This window comes from Bos indicus x Bos taurus, chromosome 25 (assembly GCF_003369695.1).
Source record: "Bos indicus x Bos taurus breed Angus x Brahman F1 hybrid chromosome 25, Bos_hybrid_MaternalHap_v2.0, whole genome shotgun sequence".
In the NCBI taxonomy this organism is placed as follows: Eukaryota; Metazoa; Chordata; class Mammalia; order Artiodactyla; family Bovidae; genus Bos; species Bos indicus x Bos taurus.
Window position 1 is genome coordinate 3,327,645 of NC_040100.1, and position 17,510 is coordinate 3,345,154.

General features: G+C 56.2%; 1 protein-coding gene across 4 annotated transcripts; it reads left to right on the forward strand.

The window, feature by feature from the left end:
• The first annotated feature begins 1,653 nt into the window (after positions 1-1,653).
• AP5Z1 (adaptor related protein complex 5 subunit zeta 1) lies at positions 1,654-17,348 on the forward strand. Of its 4 annotated transcripts, none has more exons than XM_027526620.1 (18): positions 1,654-1,802; positions 6,028-6,051; positions 11,439-11,576; positions 11,646-11,832; positions 12,009-12,150; positions 12,252-12,364; positions 12,686-12,854; positions 13,122-13,262; positions 13,419-13,456; positions 13,523-13,685; positions 14,071-14,249; positions 14,613-14,755; positions 14,921-15,061; positions 15,417-15,528; positions 15,714-15,811; positions 16,146-16,278; positions 16,355-16,569; positions 16,826-17,348. In XM_027526620.1, the coding sequence occupies exons 1-18, from the start codon at positions 1,654-1,656 to the stop codon at positions 17,094-17,096; spliced, it is 2,556 nt and encodes an 851-aa protein (XP_027382421.1). In that variant the 3' UTR covers positions 17,097-17,348. The 4 variants fall into 4 exon arrangements, with proteins under 4 accessions (XP_027382421.1, XP_027382422.1, XP_027382423.1 ...); XM_027526622.1 differs by lacking the exon at positions 6,028-6,051 and adding an exon at positions 2,223-2,344 and having other exon boundaries at positions 1,723-1,802; XM_027526621.1 differs by lacking the exon at positions 6,028-6,051.
• The last annotated feature ends 162 nt before the right edge of the window (positions 17,349-17,510 follow it).

Consider the following 17,510-nt stretch of genomic DNA (forward strand, 5'->3'; position numbering starts at 1 on the left):
GGTGTGAGATGGCTGCTGTGCAGTGCGTGGCAAGCCTTCAGCGAGACGGCCTGTGACCAGGCTCCCTTCCCCCGTTCCCTTCCTGATGAGCGCTGAGCCATCCCCCTTTCCCCCATCCAGGGTCTTCCTCACCGCTCACCCTTCCTAGGCCTCGCTGACCTGCCCTATGCAAAGACACCCAACCTTGCCCTCCCCTCTCCTCCCTTCGTCAGCCCTGCAGAGCGTTTGTCCACTGAGCTGCACATGATCATGTATTTGATAGCCGTGTTTCTGGCTGTAAATTCTGGGAGGACAGGGACTTAGCCTCTCTTGTTCCCCAGAACCTAAAACGCTGCCGAGCACAGCCCAGGGCCACCATCATTGCTTGTTCCATGAATGAATGATTCCACAATCCTCTTCATCCTCTCCCGCCCCATGGCCGACGGAACGGCACCACCCTAAAAGCAGAAAGCTATTGGCACCGTTGGTTTTCCCTGTTCCTCCTCCCGTGGCCCTTACCTAGCTCAGGCAGCCTCCCTCCCTCCCTCTCTCCTCCGCATCAGCCCCTTCTACACACCCATGCACACGCACACACATTCACTCTGGATCAGCGCTTTCTACACCACCCCCCTGCCCCCAGTCCATTCTCTCCTCTCCTGCCAGACAGCAGGCTGCCCTCAGGCGTATGTAAGCCCCTAGAAGCAGGTCTTCATACTGCCTTCAGAACCTTCCCTCTGCCTTTCCCTCCCACCCCTTGGCCTGACACCCTCGGGGCTCATCTGAGGCACCCGTCCCTCATGTCCCTCACGGAGAACGCCTGGTTCGGCTGTGACAGCATTTATCCCGCTGGACTGTCACTGCGCAGAGGACCCGCCCTGTGTCCCCACGCGGTCTGCAGGGTGGAAATACTGTGGCCAGCACACCTTTCAGAATTAACTTGAATTTGACCTTTCCTCTCTGAGCCTGTTGCCCTTATCTGTAAAACGAGATACGGAGAGCCTGTGATTATGGTGGGGATAAGTTGTTTTTTTTTCTTAAGAGGCAGGTACAGCCTACATTAGATGCAAAAATGAAATGGGAATTTTAGGAAGGAACTTCTAAGAGTTGCCGCTGTTCCTTGCAAACTTCTGGACACGGATCCAGTCCACGGCCGGGGTGTGTGCAGCAGTTTCAGCCGCGCTGCACACAAGACCTGCCGGCGACGGAGCGGACGGCGTTTGTGGGACAGAACCCGGAGCGGGGGCGCTGGGCTGAGGCTCCTAACGGCGCCCGGAGTGAGGCGGCTCCGGCCCCCGCAGCCGCGGGATCCGCGGTTTAAAGCGTCGGAAGCCCGTGCAGGTACCCCCGGGCACAGTCCCGCCCCCTCCCCCCACCCTGCACAGTCCCGCCCCCTCCCCCCCCCCCGCGCACAGTCCCGCCCCCTCCCCCACCCCGCGCACTGTCCCGCCCCCTCCCCCACCCCGCGCACAGTCCCGCCCCCTCCCCCCCCCCGCGCACAGTCCCGCCCCCTCCCCCACCCCGCGCACTGTCCCGCCCCCTCCCCCACCCCGCGCACTGTCCCGCCCTCTCCCCCCCCCCCCGCGCACAGTCCCGCCCCCTCCCCCCCCCCGCGCACAGTCCCGCCCCCCCCGCGTCGAAGCCTATTGGTCGGGGGCCGTGCGCCGAGCCCACGTGATGCGGCACGCTGCGCGGCCCGGAAGCCGGCATCGCTGCGGGCACTGCTTCGCGAGTCGCCCCTGTCTGGAGCGCGCAGCCCGCCCTCAGGGCGGCGGTGGCGGCGGGATGTTGGCGACGGGGACGGAGAGTCTGCTCCGCCAGGCCAGGTGAGCGCGCTTTACGTCTCGGGCGTGTGGCGGTGGGTCTCAGCGCGGGGCCTCGGAGGAGGCCGGGCCCGGCGTGAGGCGGTCCGGGGGAGGCGGCGGGCCCCGAGCGGCGCTCTGAGGGAAGAGCGGAAAGCTGGCCGGGTTGGGACCCCGCGCGGATGGGCCGGAGGCTCGGCGGCGTCAGGGCCGGGAAAGCCACAGAGGCGCCGGGGAGCCTGCTGGACTAAGCCGTGGCGGGCTCTGTGTGCGAGGTTTGCGAGTCCGGTGCCTTCCGACGGCTTCGGGGAGCCGCGAAGGGTTTAGTGACTTAGATTCTCGCGGGTGCGCTGGGCGTGTTGAGGGGATGCTCCTCCGTCCTCTGGCCCCGGGTTGCCTCTGGACGCCCACTGACTAGTCGGTAGCTCTCTCCTCACCAACTAGCCACTCACGGGGGAAAACAGATGTAGACTCGGACCCAGATCCCGCAGTCCGTCAGTGTAAGACTCGATGCTACTCGAGGAGAAGCAAAGGCGGCCAGAACCATGGTTTAAAGGGAAATCCAGGTATGGATTCGGAGCTAGACCAGTTGGTGGAAAAAATTAGGCTCGTTGAAGGAAAGTTATGTCCAACCTAGATAGCATATTCAAAAGCAGAGACATTACTTCGCCAGCAAAGGTCCATCTAATCAAGGCTGTGGTTTTTCCTGTGGTCATGTATGGATGTGAGAGTTGAACTGTGAAGAAAGCTGAGCACTGAAGAATTGATGCTTTTGAACTGTGGTGTTGGAGAAGACCCTTGAGAGTCCCTTGGACTGCAAGGAGATCCAACCAGTCCATTCTGAAGATCAGCCCTGGGATTTGTTTGGAAGGAATGATGCTAAAGCTGAAACTCCAGTACTTTGGCCACCTCATGCTAAGAGTTGACTCGTTGGAAAAGACTCTGCTGCTGGGAGGAATTGGGGGCAGGAGGAGAAGGGGATGACAGAGGATGAGATGGCTGGATGGCCTCACTGACTTGATGGATGTGAGTCTCAGTGAACTCCGGGAGTTGGTGATGGACAGGGAGGCCTGGAGTGCTGCGATTCATGGGGTCACAAAGAGTTGGACACGACTGAAGGACTGAACTGAACTGAGGCTCCTGTGATCTTAGGGAAGCAAGATCTTGAACACGTGTTAGGTTGTAAAGGCTGTGAATGGAGCAGAAGTTTGTTGTAGTCAAAATAACCCTTGAAAATCTGTTAGGCTAGTGTTTTCTCCCACTGCGTCCAAAAACGTCTCTGTTTCCTTCAATCTTGGACATGCATTCCAATACTCAAGGTCCACTATTCCAATTAAGGCTCGTTTGAATTTAGAAGCTCTATTAAGGGAAAATAGCTTTTTCAAAAAGTCGAAGTATAGTTGATTTACAGTATCAGTTTCAGGGGTACAATGCAGTGCTTCAGTATTTTACTGGATTATATTACATTTAAAGTTGCTATAAAATATTGACTGCATTGCCTGTGCTGTACCGTGTATCTGTACCTTGTTTAATACTGGTTTGTACCTCTTAACCCCTTCCCCTCCCCAGTTCCCAGTCTCCACGATAACGACTAGTATGTGCTCTGTGAGTCTGTTTTGTTCTATTCATTAATTCCATTTTTTGGATTCTGCATATAAATGATAATCAGTATGTCTTTCTTTGACTTATTTCACTGTGCTTAATGCTCTCTGCGTTCTTCCATGCTGTTGCACATGGCAGAATTTCATTCTTTATGACTAAGTAATATTCCATTGTGTGTATACACATCACATCTTCTTTATCCAGTCATCTGTTGATGGACATTTAGATTGCTTCCATGTCTTGGCTGTTGTAAACAGGGCTGCTGTGAACATCGGGGTGCATGTACCCTTTCAAATTAGAGTTTTTGTTTTCTTTGGATATATACCCAGGAATGTAGTTCAGTTTTTAGCTTTTTGAGGAACCTGAACAGTTTTCTGGTGACTACACCAATTTACATTCCCACCAACAGTGAACTAGGGTTTTCTTTTCTCCACTTACTCACCAGCATTTGGTATTGTGGTCTTCTCGTTTGATAGCCATTTCTGACAGGTATGAGGTGTTACCTCGTTGTGGCTTTGATTTGTTTCTCTCAGTTGAGCATCTTTCTATCTGCCTGTTGGCCATCTGTATGTCGTCTTAGGGAAAATGTCTATTCAGGTCTTATGCCCATTTTTTAAATTGCTTTTTTCATATTGAGTTGTGTGAATTGTTTATTTTGGATATTAAACCCTTGTTAGTCATATCACTTGCAAATGTTTTCTCCCATTAAGTTGGTTTCCTTTGCTGTGCAAAAACTTTTAAATGTAATAATTAGGCCCCATTTGCTTGTTTTTGCTTTTGCTTCCTTTGCCTTAGGAGACAGAGCCAAAACACATTCCCACTATTTCTGTCACAGAGTGTTCCGTTTTCTTCTAGTTTTATGGTTTCTGACCTTACATTTAGGTTATTTAATCCATTTTGTTTATTTTTGTATATGGTGCGAGAAAATGTTCCAATTTCTTTCCTTTACAGGTAGCTGTCCAGTTTTACCAAGCACCACTGCTTGAAGAGACTGTCTTTTCCTCGTGTGTTTTGCCCCCTTTGTCATGGGTTGATTGCCCATAAGTGTGGTTTTATTTCCAGGCTCTGTTCTGTTTCACTGGTGTGTGTGTGTTGCTGCCAGTACCGTGATGTTCACATAGTGATACTGTAGTTTTGTAGTTTAGTATAGTCTGAAATCAGAGAGCATGATACCTCTCTCCAGCTTCGTTTTTTTTTGTTTTTTTTTTTTTTTAATTTTATTTTATTTTTAAACTTTACATAATTGTATTAGTTTTGCCAAATATCAAAATGAATCCACCACAGGTATACATGTGTTCCCCATCCTGAACCCTCCTCCCTCCCCATACCATCCCTCTGGGTCGTCCCAGTGCACTAGCCCCAAGCATCCAAGTATCGTGCCCCAAGTATCGTGCATCGAACCTGGACTGGCATCTCGTTTCATACATGATATTTTACATGTTTCAGTGCTATTCTCCCAAATCTTCCCACCCTCTCCCTCTCTCTCAGAGTCCATAAGACTGTGCTATACATCACTGTCTCTTTTGCTGTCTTGTACACAGGGTTATTGTTACCATCTTTCTAAATTCCATATATAAGATTGCTTTGCCTATTCATGTTTTAGAATTATTCTAGTTCTGTGAAAAAAACGTGGGTATTTTGATGGAGACTGCATTAAATGTGTAGATGGCTTTGGGTAGTATGGAGATTTTGGCAGTTTCAGTTCTTCCAACTCGCGTACATGAGATACCTTTGCATCTCTGTCAGCTTCACCTTCCTCTCGGTGTTTTATAGTTTGCAGTCTCAGTCTTTCACATCTTGTGTGAAGGTTATTCCTAGGGTTGTTTTCTTTTTTTTCACATGATTTTAACGTGTATAGGAAAGCAACAGGTTTCTGAATATCAATCTTGTATCCTGGCAACTTAACTGAAGTTATTTTATTAGTTGTAGTAGTTTTTGGTGGAAACTTTAGAGTTTTATACATATATGGTATCATGTCATCTGCAAATAGTAGGTTTTACTTCCCTTCCAAGTTTTATGCCTTTTATTTATTCTCCTAGTCTGACTGCTGTGACTAGGACTTCTTACTTGCTAAAGTGCTCCTACAAAACACTACGCTGTGTTAAATAGAAGTGGTGAGAGTGGGTATCCATAGATGTGTTCCTGATCCTGGAAGAAAAGTATTTTTGGCTTTTCAGTGTTGAGTATGACGTTAGCTGTCGGTTTGTCATAAATGACCTTTATGATGTCCCCTTGATATCAACTTTGATGAGAGTTTTTGTCGTGAATGAATGTTGAATTTTGTCCAATGCTTTTTTTGTAGCATCTGTTGAAACGGTCACGTGAATTTTATCCTTCCATTTGTTAACGTGGTGTATTATACCAATTGATTTGTGGATGTTGAAGCATCCTTGTGATCCTGGAATGACCATGGACTTTTTTCTTTTTTTTTTTGCCGTACTTCATGGCTTGTGGGATCTTAATTCCCCGACAGGGATTGAACCTTCACCCTCAGCAGTGAAAGCGCAGGGTTCTAATCACTTGACCACCAGAGAACTCCCCATGATCTTTTTTTATTGTTGAATTTTGTTTGCTAATGTTCTTTTGAGGATTTTCAGATCTATGTTCATCATAGATACTGACCTGTAATTGTTTTTTTTTCTTGTAGTGTCTGCCTGATTTTGGTATCAAGGTAATTGTGGCATCATAGAAGGAACTGAAGAGTGTTCCCTCCCGTTCGGTTTTTTGGGGTAGTTTGAGAAGGATAAGTATTATCTGTCTGTGTGTCTGGTAGAGTCCCCTCATGAAGCTCTCTGGTCCCAGACTTTTGTTTGCTGGAAGTCTTACCACTAATTTAGTTTCACTGCTAGTGACAGGTCTGTCAGATCGTCTGTTTCTTCCAGTTCATTCTTGGGAATTGCGTATTTCTAGAAATGCACCCGTTTCTTCTAGGTCCTCCCTTCTGTCTGTCTGAAGTATTGGTGCCACTGTCTGCAGACCTTCTAGGGTCTCACTTCACAGTCTCCCCCCTTGCATGTCTTCTCTGGGTCCTCTCTGTTGCTGACCACCCTGACCTGCAGGCTTGGCAGTTTTGTCCTTTACAGCCTGGTCTGTCGTCTCCGTCTGTCTGTCTCTGCTCTGGTTTTTGTATTTCCCTCTGTCTGCTGACTGTGGCCTTTGTCTCTTGTTTCTGTTTAGATGGTGGTGGTCTGAGACTGTTGTTCCTTGAGGTGTGCCTGGACTGCTGTAAACTCCCCTCTTGGAACTGCTTCTGCCGCAGCCCATAGGCGTGGGGTGTGCTGTTCTCCTCCTGGGGTCTTTGGTGTCTGCGCCTCCATGTCTCTGTCGCTCACTTGAGCAGCATGTTTAGTAGCGTGCAGTGACTCTACGTGTTTGTGTTTTTCCCGTTTTTTTCTTCCTGTGATTCATTTCTACTTTCATACTGTTGTGGTCAGAAACGGTACTGGATGTCATTTCTGTCCTCTTAAATTTGTTGAGGCTCATTTAATAGTCTAACGTGATCTATCCTGGGAACATCCCATGTGCATTTAAAAGAATGTGTGTTCGGCTGGTTTTGGATGGAGAATCCTAGAGAGAAAGTCTGCCTAGTTTACGTGTGTCATTTAAGACTGCTGCCTCCCTGTTGATTTTATGTCTGAATAATAAGTCAATTATTGGTACAGTTGCTTCCCTGGTAGCTCAGACGGTAAAGAATCTGCCTGCAACACGGGAGATCTGGGTTCGATCCCTGCTATGCCATGCTATGCTAAGTCACTTCAGTCGTGTCTGACTCTGTGTGACCCCATAGACAGCAGCCCACCAGGCTCCCCCGTCCCTGGGATTCTCCAGGTAAGAACACTGGAGTGAGTTGCCATTTCCTTCTCCAATGCAGAAAAGTGAAAAGTGAAAGGGAAGTCGCTCAGTCGTGTTCGACTCCTCGAGACCCCATGGACTGCAGCCTACCAGGCTCCTCCGTCCATGGGATTTTCCAGGCAAGAGTACTGGAGTGGGGTGCCATTGCCTTCTCCGTCGATCCCTGAGTTGGGAACAATCCTGTGGAGGAGGGCATGACAACCCACTCCAGTGTTCTTGCCTGGGAAACCCATGGACAGAGGAACCTGGGGGCTGCAGCCCGTGGGCTCGCAGTCGGACACGACTGAGCCACTGCGCGCGGCGCGCCCACTGATGTGCGGTGTTGGAGTCCCTGCTGTGACTGCAACACTGCCAGTTCCCCCTTTTTGCCTGTTAGTGCTTAGGTGCTGCTTTATTGGGTGCGCAGATGTTAATAATATGTTTTGTACTGGCCCCTTCATCGTTGTCTTCTGGTAGACTGTTTAAAGGCTGCTGTGTCTGATCGTGAATGTTGCTGCCCTGCTTTCCTGTTTCCATTTACATGGAGTATCTTTTCCCATCGCCTTTGCTTGCAGTCCGTGTCCTTAGTTGTGAAGCGAGTCTTTTAAGTAGCATGTATAATTGTCGGGTCTTGTTTTTAAACTAATCAGTTTGGTTTATGTCTTTTGATTGGAGCATGATACTCCATTGGCATTTACAGTGATTACTGATGGGTACTGGGAGATTCCCTGGTGGCTCAGATGGTAAAGCGTCTGCCTGCAATGCAGGAGACTCAGGTTCAGTCCCTGGGTCAGGAAGATCCTCTGGAGAAGGAAATGGCAACCCACTCCAGTACTCATGCCTGGAAGATTCTATGGATGGAGAAGCCTGGTGGGCTGCGGTCCATGGGGTTGCAAAGGGTCGGCCACGACTGAGCGACTTCACTTTCACGTTCTTACTGCCATCTGCTGCTCGTTTTCCAGCTGGTTTTATACTGCTTCTCCGTTGATTCTTGAGGTTTTTTGATTTGTGGCTACCTGCCCTGGGGTTCACGTATGTGACCTTTGTGGTAGCTTCGGTGGTTGACCCCACAGCCTCTACTGAGCATTTGCGCTCACTCATGGGCGTTGTCCTAATCTATAAATTCCTATAACTCTTAGGGTCAGTGTAGTATGGATGAACTGTTTCTGTTTTTGCTAGTCTGAAAAGTTCTTCTTTAATTCTGAATGATAACATTGCTGGGTAAAGCACCCTAGACTGTAGGTTTTTCCTTTTGGGACTTTATTCTGGTCTGAAAAGTTCCTGCAGAAAACTCCACTGATACCCATATGGGGGTTCCCTTGTTAGAATTCTCTTTAGCTTTTGCCATTTTAAGTTTGGTGTGTCTTGGTATGGCTGTTTTGGGGTTCATCTTGTTTAGGGGTCTCTTTGCTTCCTGTACCTGGCTGTTTCCTTCCTTAGGTTCAGGAGGTTTTCAGTCGTAATCTCATCAAACACATTTCCGCCCTTCTTCTCGGGCCCTCGTGTGTGCGCATCGGCACCTTGCTGTTGTCCCGGAGGGGTCTTAATTGGTCTCCGTTTCTTAAATGTGTTTCTTTTTGCTGTTCTGATTGGATAATGTTCCTCTGCATCACACAGCCAGTTGTTATACTCCTTCTAGTATGCTTTCCATTTCAGTTGTACATATCTGCTCGGATTACTTTTTTATATTTTGTAGGTCCTTGTTAAAATTCTGTGTTCAGTTCTTCTCCCTAGTTCAGACAGCTTTCTTACTACTAACGCTTTGAACTCTTTCTGGTAATTATGTTTCAGTAGTTGTTTTCTCAGTCTTTCCTATCTCACTTTGCTTTAGTTTTCTGTGTCTGTGATATCAGGTGAAACGGTTACCATATCGTGTGTGACCTGTGCCCCAGGGTGCTGCCTTGGTAGGAGGTGGGCTGGAGACGGAAGCCATCACTGCCCTCGTGGGGTGGGGTCGGGTCCCACGGCTGGAGCAGAAGCCCTAAGGACGAGGTCCAGGCTGGTTCTGTTCCCTCTGAGTGTGTGCTAGTCCCCCTCCCAGCAGTGGCATCCTTGCCCTTAAAGGGGAGCAGGGCAGGTGCTCGGCTGGGCCGGCATGGAAACCAGCCAGCGCTTGCTCAGTCACATCCCACTGACTTGCGACCCCCACGGGCTGCAGCCCACCAGGCCCCTCTGTCCATGGGATTTTCCAGGCCAAAGGACACTGGAGTGGGGGATCTTGAGCCAGGGATCGAACCTGCGTCTTCTGCATCGGCAGGCGGGTTCTTTACCACTGCGGGCCCTGGAACGCCCGGACAGTCGCGCTCTGCTTCCTCTGCCTTAGTTGAGCAGCAGGCGAGCCTGTGCCCACGCTTCACAAGTGGAGGCTAGGTTTCTCACAGCCCTGCTGTTGGCCTCACTGGTTTTCAAACCAGCCAAAGGATTCGTCTTCCTGGTGTCGGAGCCCAAGGCTAGGACACGCAGTATGTGGCTCCACCCCTCAGTCCCCAGGAAGGCACTCAAGCCCCTGTACCCCCCCCCTTTCCTGTGTCCCCTCCCAGGGGCACCAGTTCCTGATTGCTCCTCCGATTGCTCCTCCTCCCCAAGTCCATGTGGATCCCTCTCCCCAGGCTCGTTTGTTTTCAGTGGGAGCTGCCTCTCCATGGCTGTGGTTGCATGTCTGCTCTTGAGGGGTGAGCTCTGTGTCCTCCTGCTCTCTCACTCTCCTCGCCCCAGAAAATAGATGAAATGCTAGCATCTCACTCGACGTGTGATATGCTTGCCCCGCAGTTCTTGCTGGGACACGAAGAACTGAGACCCACTCACAACTCCCAGCTTCTCTTCTGTTCACGGTTATAAATTCATAGACTGAAAGGCAGAAGGAATAGCCCTATTTCTTATTTCTCTGTGTCTTAGGTGGATTGGAATTCCTGTCAAGATTTGAGGAAAGGTTAAGTAACTATCAGTTGTGTCTTACTAGTGTTCACTATTTCTTTGATTATTTGTGGCACTTTAAAACAAATTACTGAAGTTTTGGAGTTAGGCTTTGGAGGAAATTTTAGTTATAAATTTTTCAGAGATGGAAAAGATGGAGAAACTTATCAGAAGCATGACTTGTGAGCTGCAGAGGAATGTGGGACTCGGGTAAGCGGGGAGGGTGAGTGCAGGGCTGGGGGCGTTTCCTGAAGGACCAGATGACTATCCAGAAGCTCAGAGCAGGCGAGGCGTTATCCAATGAGGGAAGCAGCCAAGAGCGCTCCAGGCAGAGGGTCCAAGCCAGGCGAAGGCAGGCGAGCAGGACGCGGTGCCCTTGGAGGAGTAGGGATGGCTGGGTGCTTGTGCGCTAGTGCCAGGAGTGTGAGAGCAGCCGGGAGCTGCTGAGGGTGTGGGCGAGGGGCACCGCCGTCTGAGACAGGCTGGCAGTCTCTGCCTCCGACATCACCCAGAGAAAAGCAGGCTGGACTGGCCCAGGGCTGAGTCTCTTCCACCCACTCACGCCTCCGTCTGTGTTTGTAGGGGGCTGCGCCCTGCTCTGTCCGGAATAAGGGGGAGTGGCGGGGGAGTCTGCTGGGACTTCTCTGCCAGCCCTCAAGTAAATGGGGAAGCACAAGCCACCGCCCAGGACCCCTCCACAGCCTTAGAGGCTGGGGGTGCACGTGCTCTAAGGTCAAAACTGTGGCCCCTGAGTGTCAGCAGAGCGGATTTGGTGGGCTTCACCCACAGCTTGGCCCAGCTGTGTGCTGCGCCCTTCCGAGAACCCCCCTGAAGCTCGAAGTGTGGTGACTTGCTGGCATGTTACTTCTCCTTGCCTTTCAGCATGGAATGGGAAGCAGGCTGTCTTGAGACCTCATTCAGTATGGAACCTGTTTTAAATGCTTAGTAGATACATTTTAAATTAAGCATTAGAGTAATGTCATAATATTTGCTCTGTCATACTTAACTCTTATTCCCAGAAGTTAAAAGGATCTTTTGAAAAGCAACTTGGTTCAGACTAAAATCTCCCTTAGTTTTGACTCCTAAACCAAGTGGTTTGTTTTTCTGGTCCTGGAATAACAAACCCTGAGTGTGTGGAGGCTTGCTGTGGACGCTGGTGGCCTGAGGGTCTCCCGCCAGCAGGGGAGGGGGCAAGGACCTGGGTCGGGTGCCTGGCAGCGGTTCATCCTGAGAGGCCTCGGGCTCCTCTGCTCGGGAGGGCCTGCCCCCGACAGGGCGGCCTTTCCCGTTGCCCACGTGGTGGTCTCTCTGCAGGGAGGTCGGGGCGGAGGAGCTGGGCAGGTTCTGTGCTCGCGTCAGCGCGCTGCTGCAGGCAGAGGACTGGGGCCCCGATGCCCTGGACGCCCTGCGGAGGCTCTTCCTCATCGTGGCGGCCACCAAGTACAGCAGGAGGTGAGCACCCCCCCGGCCTCCGGGCGGCCTGCCCGGCCCTGCGGAGGCTGACCAGCCCCTGCCCCCCAGGCTGGAGCCCACATGCGTGGCGCTGCTGCAGACCACCCTCTGCTCGCCCCGCTGCCCCGAGCGGCTCCAGCTGCTCTGCGCCGCCGTGCTGAGAGAGATGGCACCCTCCGACAGCCTGAGCCTGTCCTGCGACCACGCCCAGAGCTCGCGGCAGCTGGGCTTGGTGGCCTCCGTGCTCTTAGCCCAGGTAACGTGACTTCCGCGGCTCCCCAGCCCACCCCTGGTGGCCCTGGGCTCAGTGATCCAGCCACCGTGTGCGCCCCATGAGCGAGCGGGCTGGGCCGGGCCTGCCCTGGTGATGTTCTGGGCAGAGTGGTGTTTGTGGGGGGAGTTGGTGTTCACGTTCCGCCAGGGGTTCTGCAGGGCGACCCGCAGCAGGTCAGGACCGTGGGCCAGTGCGTCATCAAGGTCCTGGAGAGTCGGCAGCCTGAGGGGCCCAGCCTGACGTACCTCCTCCCGGTCGTGTCCAAGGTCACCAGCCTGGCCCCGGACGCCCTTCCTGAAGGTCAGCAGTGTCGGCAGGGGGGCAGGGGGGACCACCGGGGCCGCTGCTGGGTCCCAGGAAGCCCCACACGCTTAACTCTGTCCCCATGGTGTCCCCCCCAGAGCAGACCAAGGCACTCAGCAAGCGGCTGGGGGACTGGCTCCGCTACGCCAGCGTCCAGCAGGGGGCGGCCCACGCCTCCGGGGGCTTCTTCTCCACGCCCAGAGCCCGGCAGGTGAGTCTCGGGGGCGGCGGGGGTGTGGGCCGCCCTGTCCTGGGGCCACCTGCGGGCTGCCGTCAGCTCCTCCTGCGGGACCACCGCCCTGGTCCCAGGATGACCCCTCCTGTCTCCACTCGGGCGTTGAGGGCGTGGTGCTTGGGTCCTGCCCTTAGCCCGTGTTGTGCCCATGATGCTGTGAGGAGTCTTGGGTCGTGCTGGTGGGGATCTGGAGCAGGGCCATGTCGCAGCCCAAGTGCCTGTGTTCTCGCATCCTACGAGGGCGCCCTGGCTGTTCTTGACCCTGCTGTGCTTGCTGACCTCCCTTGTCCCCTGCAGCCAGGCCCTGTCACCGAGGTGGATGGGACCGTGGCCACAGACTTCTTCACGGTGCTGTCCACGGGCCAGCGTTTCACGGAGGACCAGCGGCTCAACGTGCAGGCCTTCTCCATGCTGCGGGCCTGGCTGCTGCAGGGCGGCCCTGCGCGCCCGGGTGCTGCGGATGCAGGTAGGACAGGGCGGGCTCCTGGGCGCCTTGGCCAAGCCTCATGGGCTCCAGGATGCTTTTCCCAGACGTGTTGAGAAGCCAGACGTTGGAGTCAAACAACTCCTCATCCGCACGCCTGCTAGCGGTTTAGACGGTCCGGGTGTGTCTGCACCTCTGGTGTCCCGTGAGGGTGGGAGCAGGCGGGACTGAGCTCCGGCCCCTGTGGATGCTCCCCTGCCCTCCAGACCGCCCGTCTCCGCGAGCTGCTAAGCCATCCCCTCTCTTCAGACGACAGGTCGGAGCTGGAGGGCTCCACCGTGTCCGTACTCTCGGCCGCCTCCGCCGCCAGCCACCTGCTGCCGCCCGCCGAGTGGCTGCGGGAGAAGGCCCTGGAGTACTGCCAGCGCCTCCTGGAGCAGAGCGGCCGGCGTGAGTCCTGAGCCCGCCCCGCATCGCGTGTCCGCGCTGGGGTCCCCCAGGTGTGGGCTCCCCAGCCTCCCCTTGAGCTTCCAGAACACGGGCCACCGCCTCACCCGGAGGTGCCCGTGGGACGCAGAGACCAGGTGGCCCTTTTCCCTCCCCCAGGAGCCCTGAGGAAGGCCGACTCGGACCTGCAGAAGGCGGTGAGTGCCGGCGGGTGGCCTTGGGCGGGGCCCGCGGCCCCCTCTGAGCCACCTGTGTCCCCGCAGTGCCTGGTGGAGGCCGTGCTGGTGCTGGACGTGCTCTGCCGGCAGGACCCCTCCTTCCTGTACCGCGCCCTCCCGTGTGTGCGGGCCCTGCGCACCCGACTCTGCGGGGACACGGCCTGCGTCCGTGCATTGCTGCCCATCGCCCAGTTCTTTCTGCACCACGGTGAGCGCCTCCTGCGCTGGAGAACGGCGCCGGGCAGGGGCACCTTCCTCTTCCCCGCCGCCGCCATAGAGCAGCAGCGTCGATGGGTGCTTAGCACTCACGTGCCGGGGATTTTTAAAACGTTACCAGGTTGATGTTAATCTTGAGCTCTCTTTACCAAGGAGTTCCCTAGAAGGTGCCTGAAGCCATCCCCTCTAAGGAACAGTCCTTGTCCGTCCTCAGAGGGGCGGGTCTGTGGCCAGACATTGGGGAAGAGCCGGGTGCACTCGGCCGGCTGTCCCGTGCTTGTGATGCCGGATGTGTCTGCCAAGGGTGTCCCGGGGACGCGAGAGGCCCTAGAGGCCGGGCCTGAGGCCTCCTGCCCTGATGGAGCCGGTGCTCTCAGGGGAGGCTGCCGCAGTGGACGCCGACGCCGTCTGCCAGCACCTCTTCACCAGGATCCCTTCCGAACACTTCCACAGCCCGATGCTGGCCTTCGAGTTCGTCCAGTTCTGCAGGGACCACCTCGTGCTGTTCGGCAGCAACCTGGACCTTCTCAGGACCAGCTTTCCCAACCTCTTCAAGGCATGTGAGCTGGGCCCCTGGGGCAGCGGGCACCCATGCTCCGGTGACCCGTGCCCTTGGGAAGGCGCGCTCAGGCTGGCAGAGCCCACGGTGTTGGTTCAAAGTTAGCGTCTCACTGGGCGGCTGCGCCCGCTATCAGCCCTTTAGTGCCTTCACCTTTGACGGGTGTTTCTGGCATGTCACCGCGGAGCTCTTCCAGAATCAGAGACTTAGTCCTTTAGTCAGGAAGAAACGATGGCAGGTGGGCAGGACTTGATTGTTGGCACCAGGTGAGGGCAGAAGCAAGCAGGGTCCTGGGGAAAACGGTGAAGGGCACGTCCCAACCGTGGGATCGGGGGCACTGAGGCGCCCCTCGCCCTGCAGTTCCTGGCCTGGAGCAGTCCGGCCCTCACCTCTGGGTTCGTGGCGCTCCTGCCGGTGCTGGTTGACGCAGGCACGGCCGTGGAGATGCTCCACCTGCTGCTGGACCTGCCGAGCCTGACCGCAGCCTTGGACCTGCAGCTCCGGTGAGCCCAGCCCACTGCTCCCCATTCTCACGCCTCTGCCCTGCCTCCCGCGGGGGCCCGGTCCAGGGCGGGTGCCATTAGGGTGACGGCTGCTCGAGTCTCTCCCTGATCAGGGGCACCATGGGGCAGGAGCAGGAGCCACGTCCCAGCCGTCTCTGCTTGCAGGGCGTCACAGGCCGCATCTGAGAGGCCGCTCTGGGACGTCTCCGTGAGGGCCCCCGGCTGCCTGGAGGCCTTACGGGACCCCCAGGCCCAGGGCCTTTTCCAGCACCTGCTGCGGGCCAAGGCCAGCGGGACCGTGGAGAGGTAGGCCCTCTGTGGGGGCCCTGAGCACGGGCCGCTGCGGCCGGAGCCCGGCCCCGAGCCTGCTGCTTTCTGACCTGGTGAGATAGTTCTGTTCACGGCCACCAGCAGCGCTGGCCGCGTGGCTGAGCACTTCCCGGGCACGGAGCTTGTGGTTTGTTCCGCTACGTAGTCCTGTCCTTGCTGTTCCGGAGGGTGGGGGGCACGCTGACTCCTTCCGCAGATGGAGGAAGTGAGGCTGAGCACCCGAGAGGTGGACGCGCCAGGACTGGCCCCAGCCGCACGCGAGTCCCGGGGGAGCTAGGGCAGGCTGACGAGGGCAGCGGCGGGTGCTTAGGAGCGGGCCGTGTGTCCCCAGGCTGACGCCGCTCCACCAGCTGCTCCAGCCCCTTGCCAGCTGCGCCCGGGTACTCCAGTGTGCCCAGGCTGTGCCCACCCTACTCCGAGCGTTCTTCGCGGCGGTGACACAGGTGAGCCTGCCTCCTAGGGCCTCCGTGCCCGCAGCAGAGGGCCAGCTGGAGCTGCGGGGCCAACCGCAGCAGTACGCAGTCAGGGCGCAAAGTGCTGCTCACAGCAGCCCCCAGGGCAGCAGACACGGTGGGGCCCAGCGCACAGGTGCCTCTGGGCAGGCACCCAGGCTCTCTCTCCCTCCCAGTTCGCCAGTGGGGCCCTGGCCAGCCAGCTGGCACTGCTGCTCTTGGAGAGAAGTGACTCACTTTTCCAGGTTGAGGGGTATGAAGCTGACGTGCACAGGTGGGTCTCTCCTGGCAGCTCCATGGGGCTCCACCCCTCCTGTGCCCTCAGCCCTGGTCACTGCAGACCCCCTCCCCAGCCTCACCCCCAGCACTCACCCCTTGGCACTTCGTGGGCTGCCGCACAGACTCTTCCCACTCCAGAGAGTTGCCACATCCCCTCCCCTCCAGCTTCTCTTGGGCAGAACCTTCCAGAAGATGCCCTTTCTGAAAGCCCGACTTGTGTGGGCTTATCCCCTCGCCAGCCCGGCCCGAGGACAGAGCCCGCCCCACCAGCCGGTAGTTCCAGACAGGCCGTGGGGCTGGGGTCTCTTGAGCGGTGTCCTCTCCAACAGGGTGCTGAGCTCCCAGTTCCCGGCCCTGTGCAAGCTGCATCCCCCGTTGGTGGTTGAGCGGGCCAAAGAGCTGCTGGAGTTCGTGGGCAGCCTGGGGGGGCCCCGCAGCACTGGGCACATGCTCACTTCTGTGGTAAGGCGGCCTCCCCTCGCCCTGGCCTGCGCCTGGCACGGGGCCTGCTGTGGGCTGAGTGCTGCTCCCTGCCCAGGTGTGGGCCATTGGTGAGTACCTCTCAGTGTCCTGGGACCGGCGCTGCAGTGCGGAGCAGATCAGCAGGTTCTTCGAAGCTCTGGAGGCCCTGCTCTTCGAGGTCACCCAGTCTCGGCCTTCCGCCGCCCTTCCCAAGTGTCCTCCGCAGGTCATCACTGTGCTCATGACCACACTGACCAAGTTGGCCTCCCGGAGCCAAGACCTGATCCCCAGGTACGGGTTTGGGGCAGGTAGAGGGAACCTGCAGCCTTCCCGTGGGGAAAGCAAAGGGCTTAGCAGCCGCCCCCTCTCAGACACCTGGACACAGTGTCTGCACGAGCCTCCCAGCTGGGTGCCAGTGGCCCCGGATGTGGGCACTTTTTGGAGTTAAGGCCACACTAGCCTGTGCTCCTGGCGGCCGGGCCCCTCCCCGAGCCCCCGTCCACCTGAGGGGTGCGCCTGCGCTGACAGGCTGGGCCCCCCACCCCAGGGTCTCCCTGCTCCTGTCCAAGATGAGGACGCTGGCCCAGAGCCCAGCCGTGGGCCCCGTGCACGGCGAGGACGATCTGGGAGCCGTCCGCACACGGGCCACCGAGCTGCTGAACCTGCTCAAGATGCCCAGCGTGGCCCAGTTCGTGCTCACGCCCAGTGTGGAGGTGTCCCAGCCCCGCTATCACCGCGACTGCAACACCGCCCTGCCCCTGGCCCTGGACATGGTCAGCCGGCTGCTGGAGCGCGAGGCAGGCCTCCTGCCAGGGTGAGGGAATGGGGGACCCAGTAGGCACCAGGCTGCAGAGCCTGGTGTTGGGTCCCTGCCATGGCCTCAGGGGTCGGAGAAACCTGGGAAGGAGGCGGGGGGAGTCCACCATCTCAGCCTGTCTCTGCCACCTCTGGCAGAGACGGCACTGACTCTCGGCTTTGGCCCCTGTTGGCGCTGCCTGTGTTCTGCTGTTATTTGGGGGCAAGAGGAGAAAGAACAAAAATAAACCTTCACAAAATATTTGTGCACACAAGGGCAGGGTTGGTTCCCTTTATGTCCGCCCAGGAAGCGGGCAGCCCCGCGTGTGGGGCCTTCCCCAGTGGTCCTCCCACCTAATCCCCACGTGTCCCCAGTGATTGAGGACAGAGCACTGGCGTGCAGTCAGAAAGGAGCCATGTCCATCTCCCAGAGCCGA

Excerpts from the sequence above, each read along its gene's own strand:
- AP5Z1 (XM_027526620.1), top strand. The coding sequence starts at position 1,654 with ATGCGGCACGCTGCGCGGCCCGGAAGCCGGCATCGCTGCGGGCACTGC. Across the intron at positions 1,803-6,027 it reads AGTCTGCTCCGCCAGGCCAG|TGTCTGCCTGATTTTGGTAT; the intron begins GTGAGCGCGCTT and ends TTTTTCTTGTAG. Across the intron at positions 12,855-13,121 it reads CCCGGGTGCTGCGGATGCAG|ACGACAGGTCGGAGCTGGAG; the intron begins GTAGGACAGGGC and ends CCCTCTCTTCAG.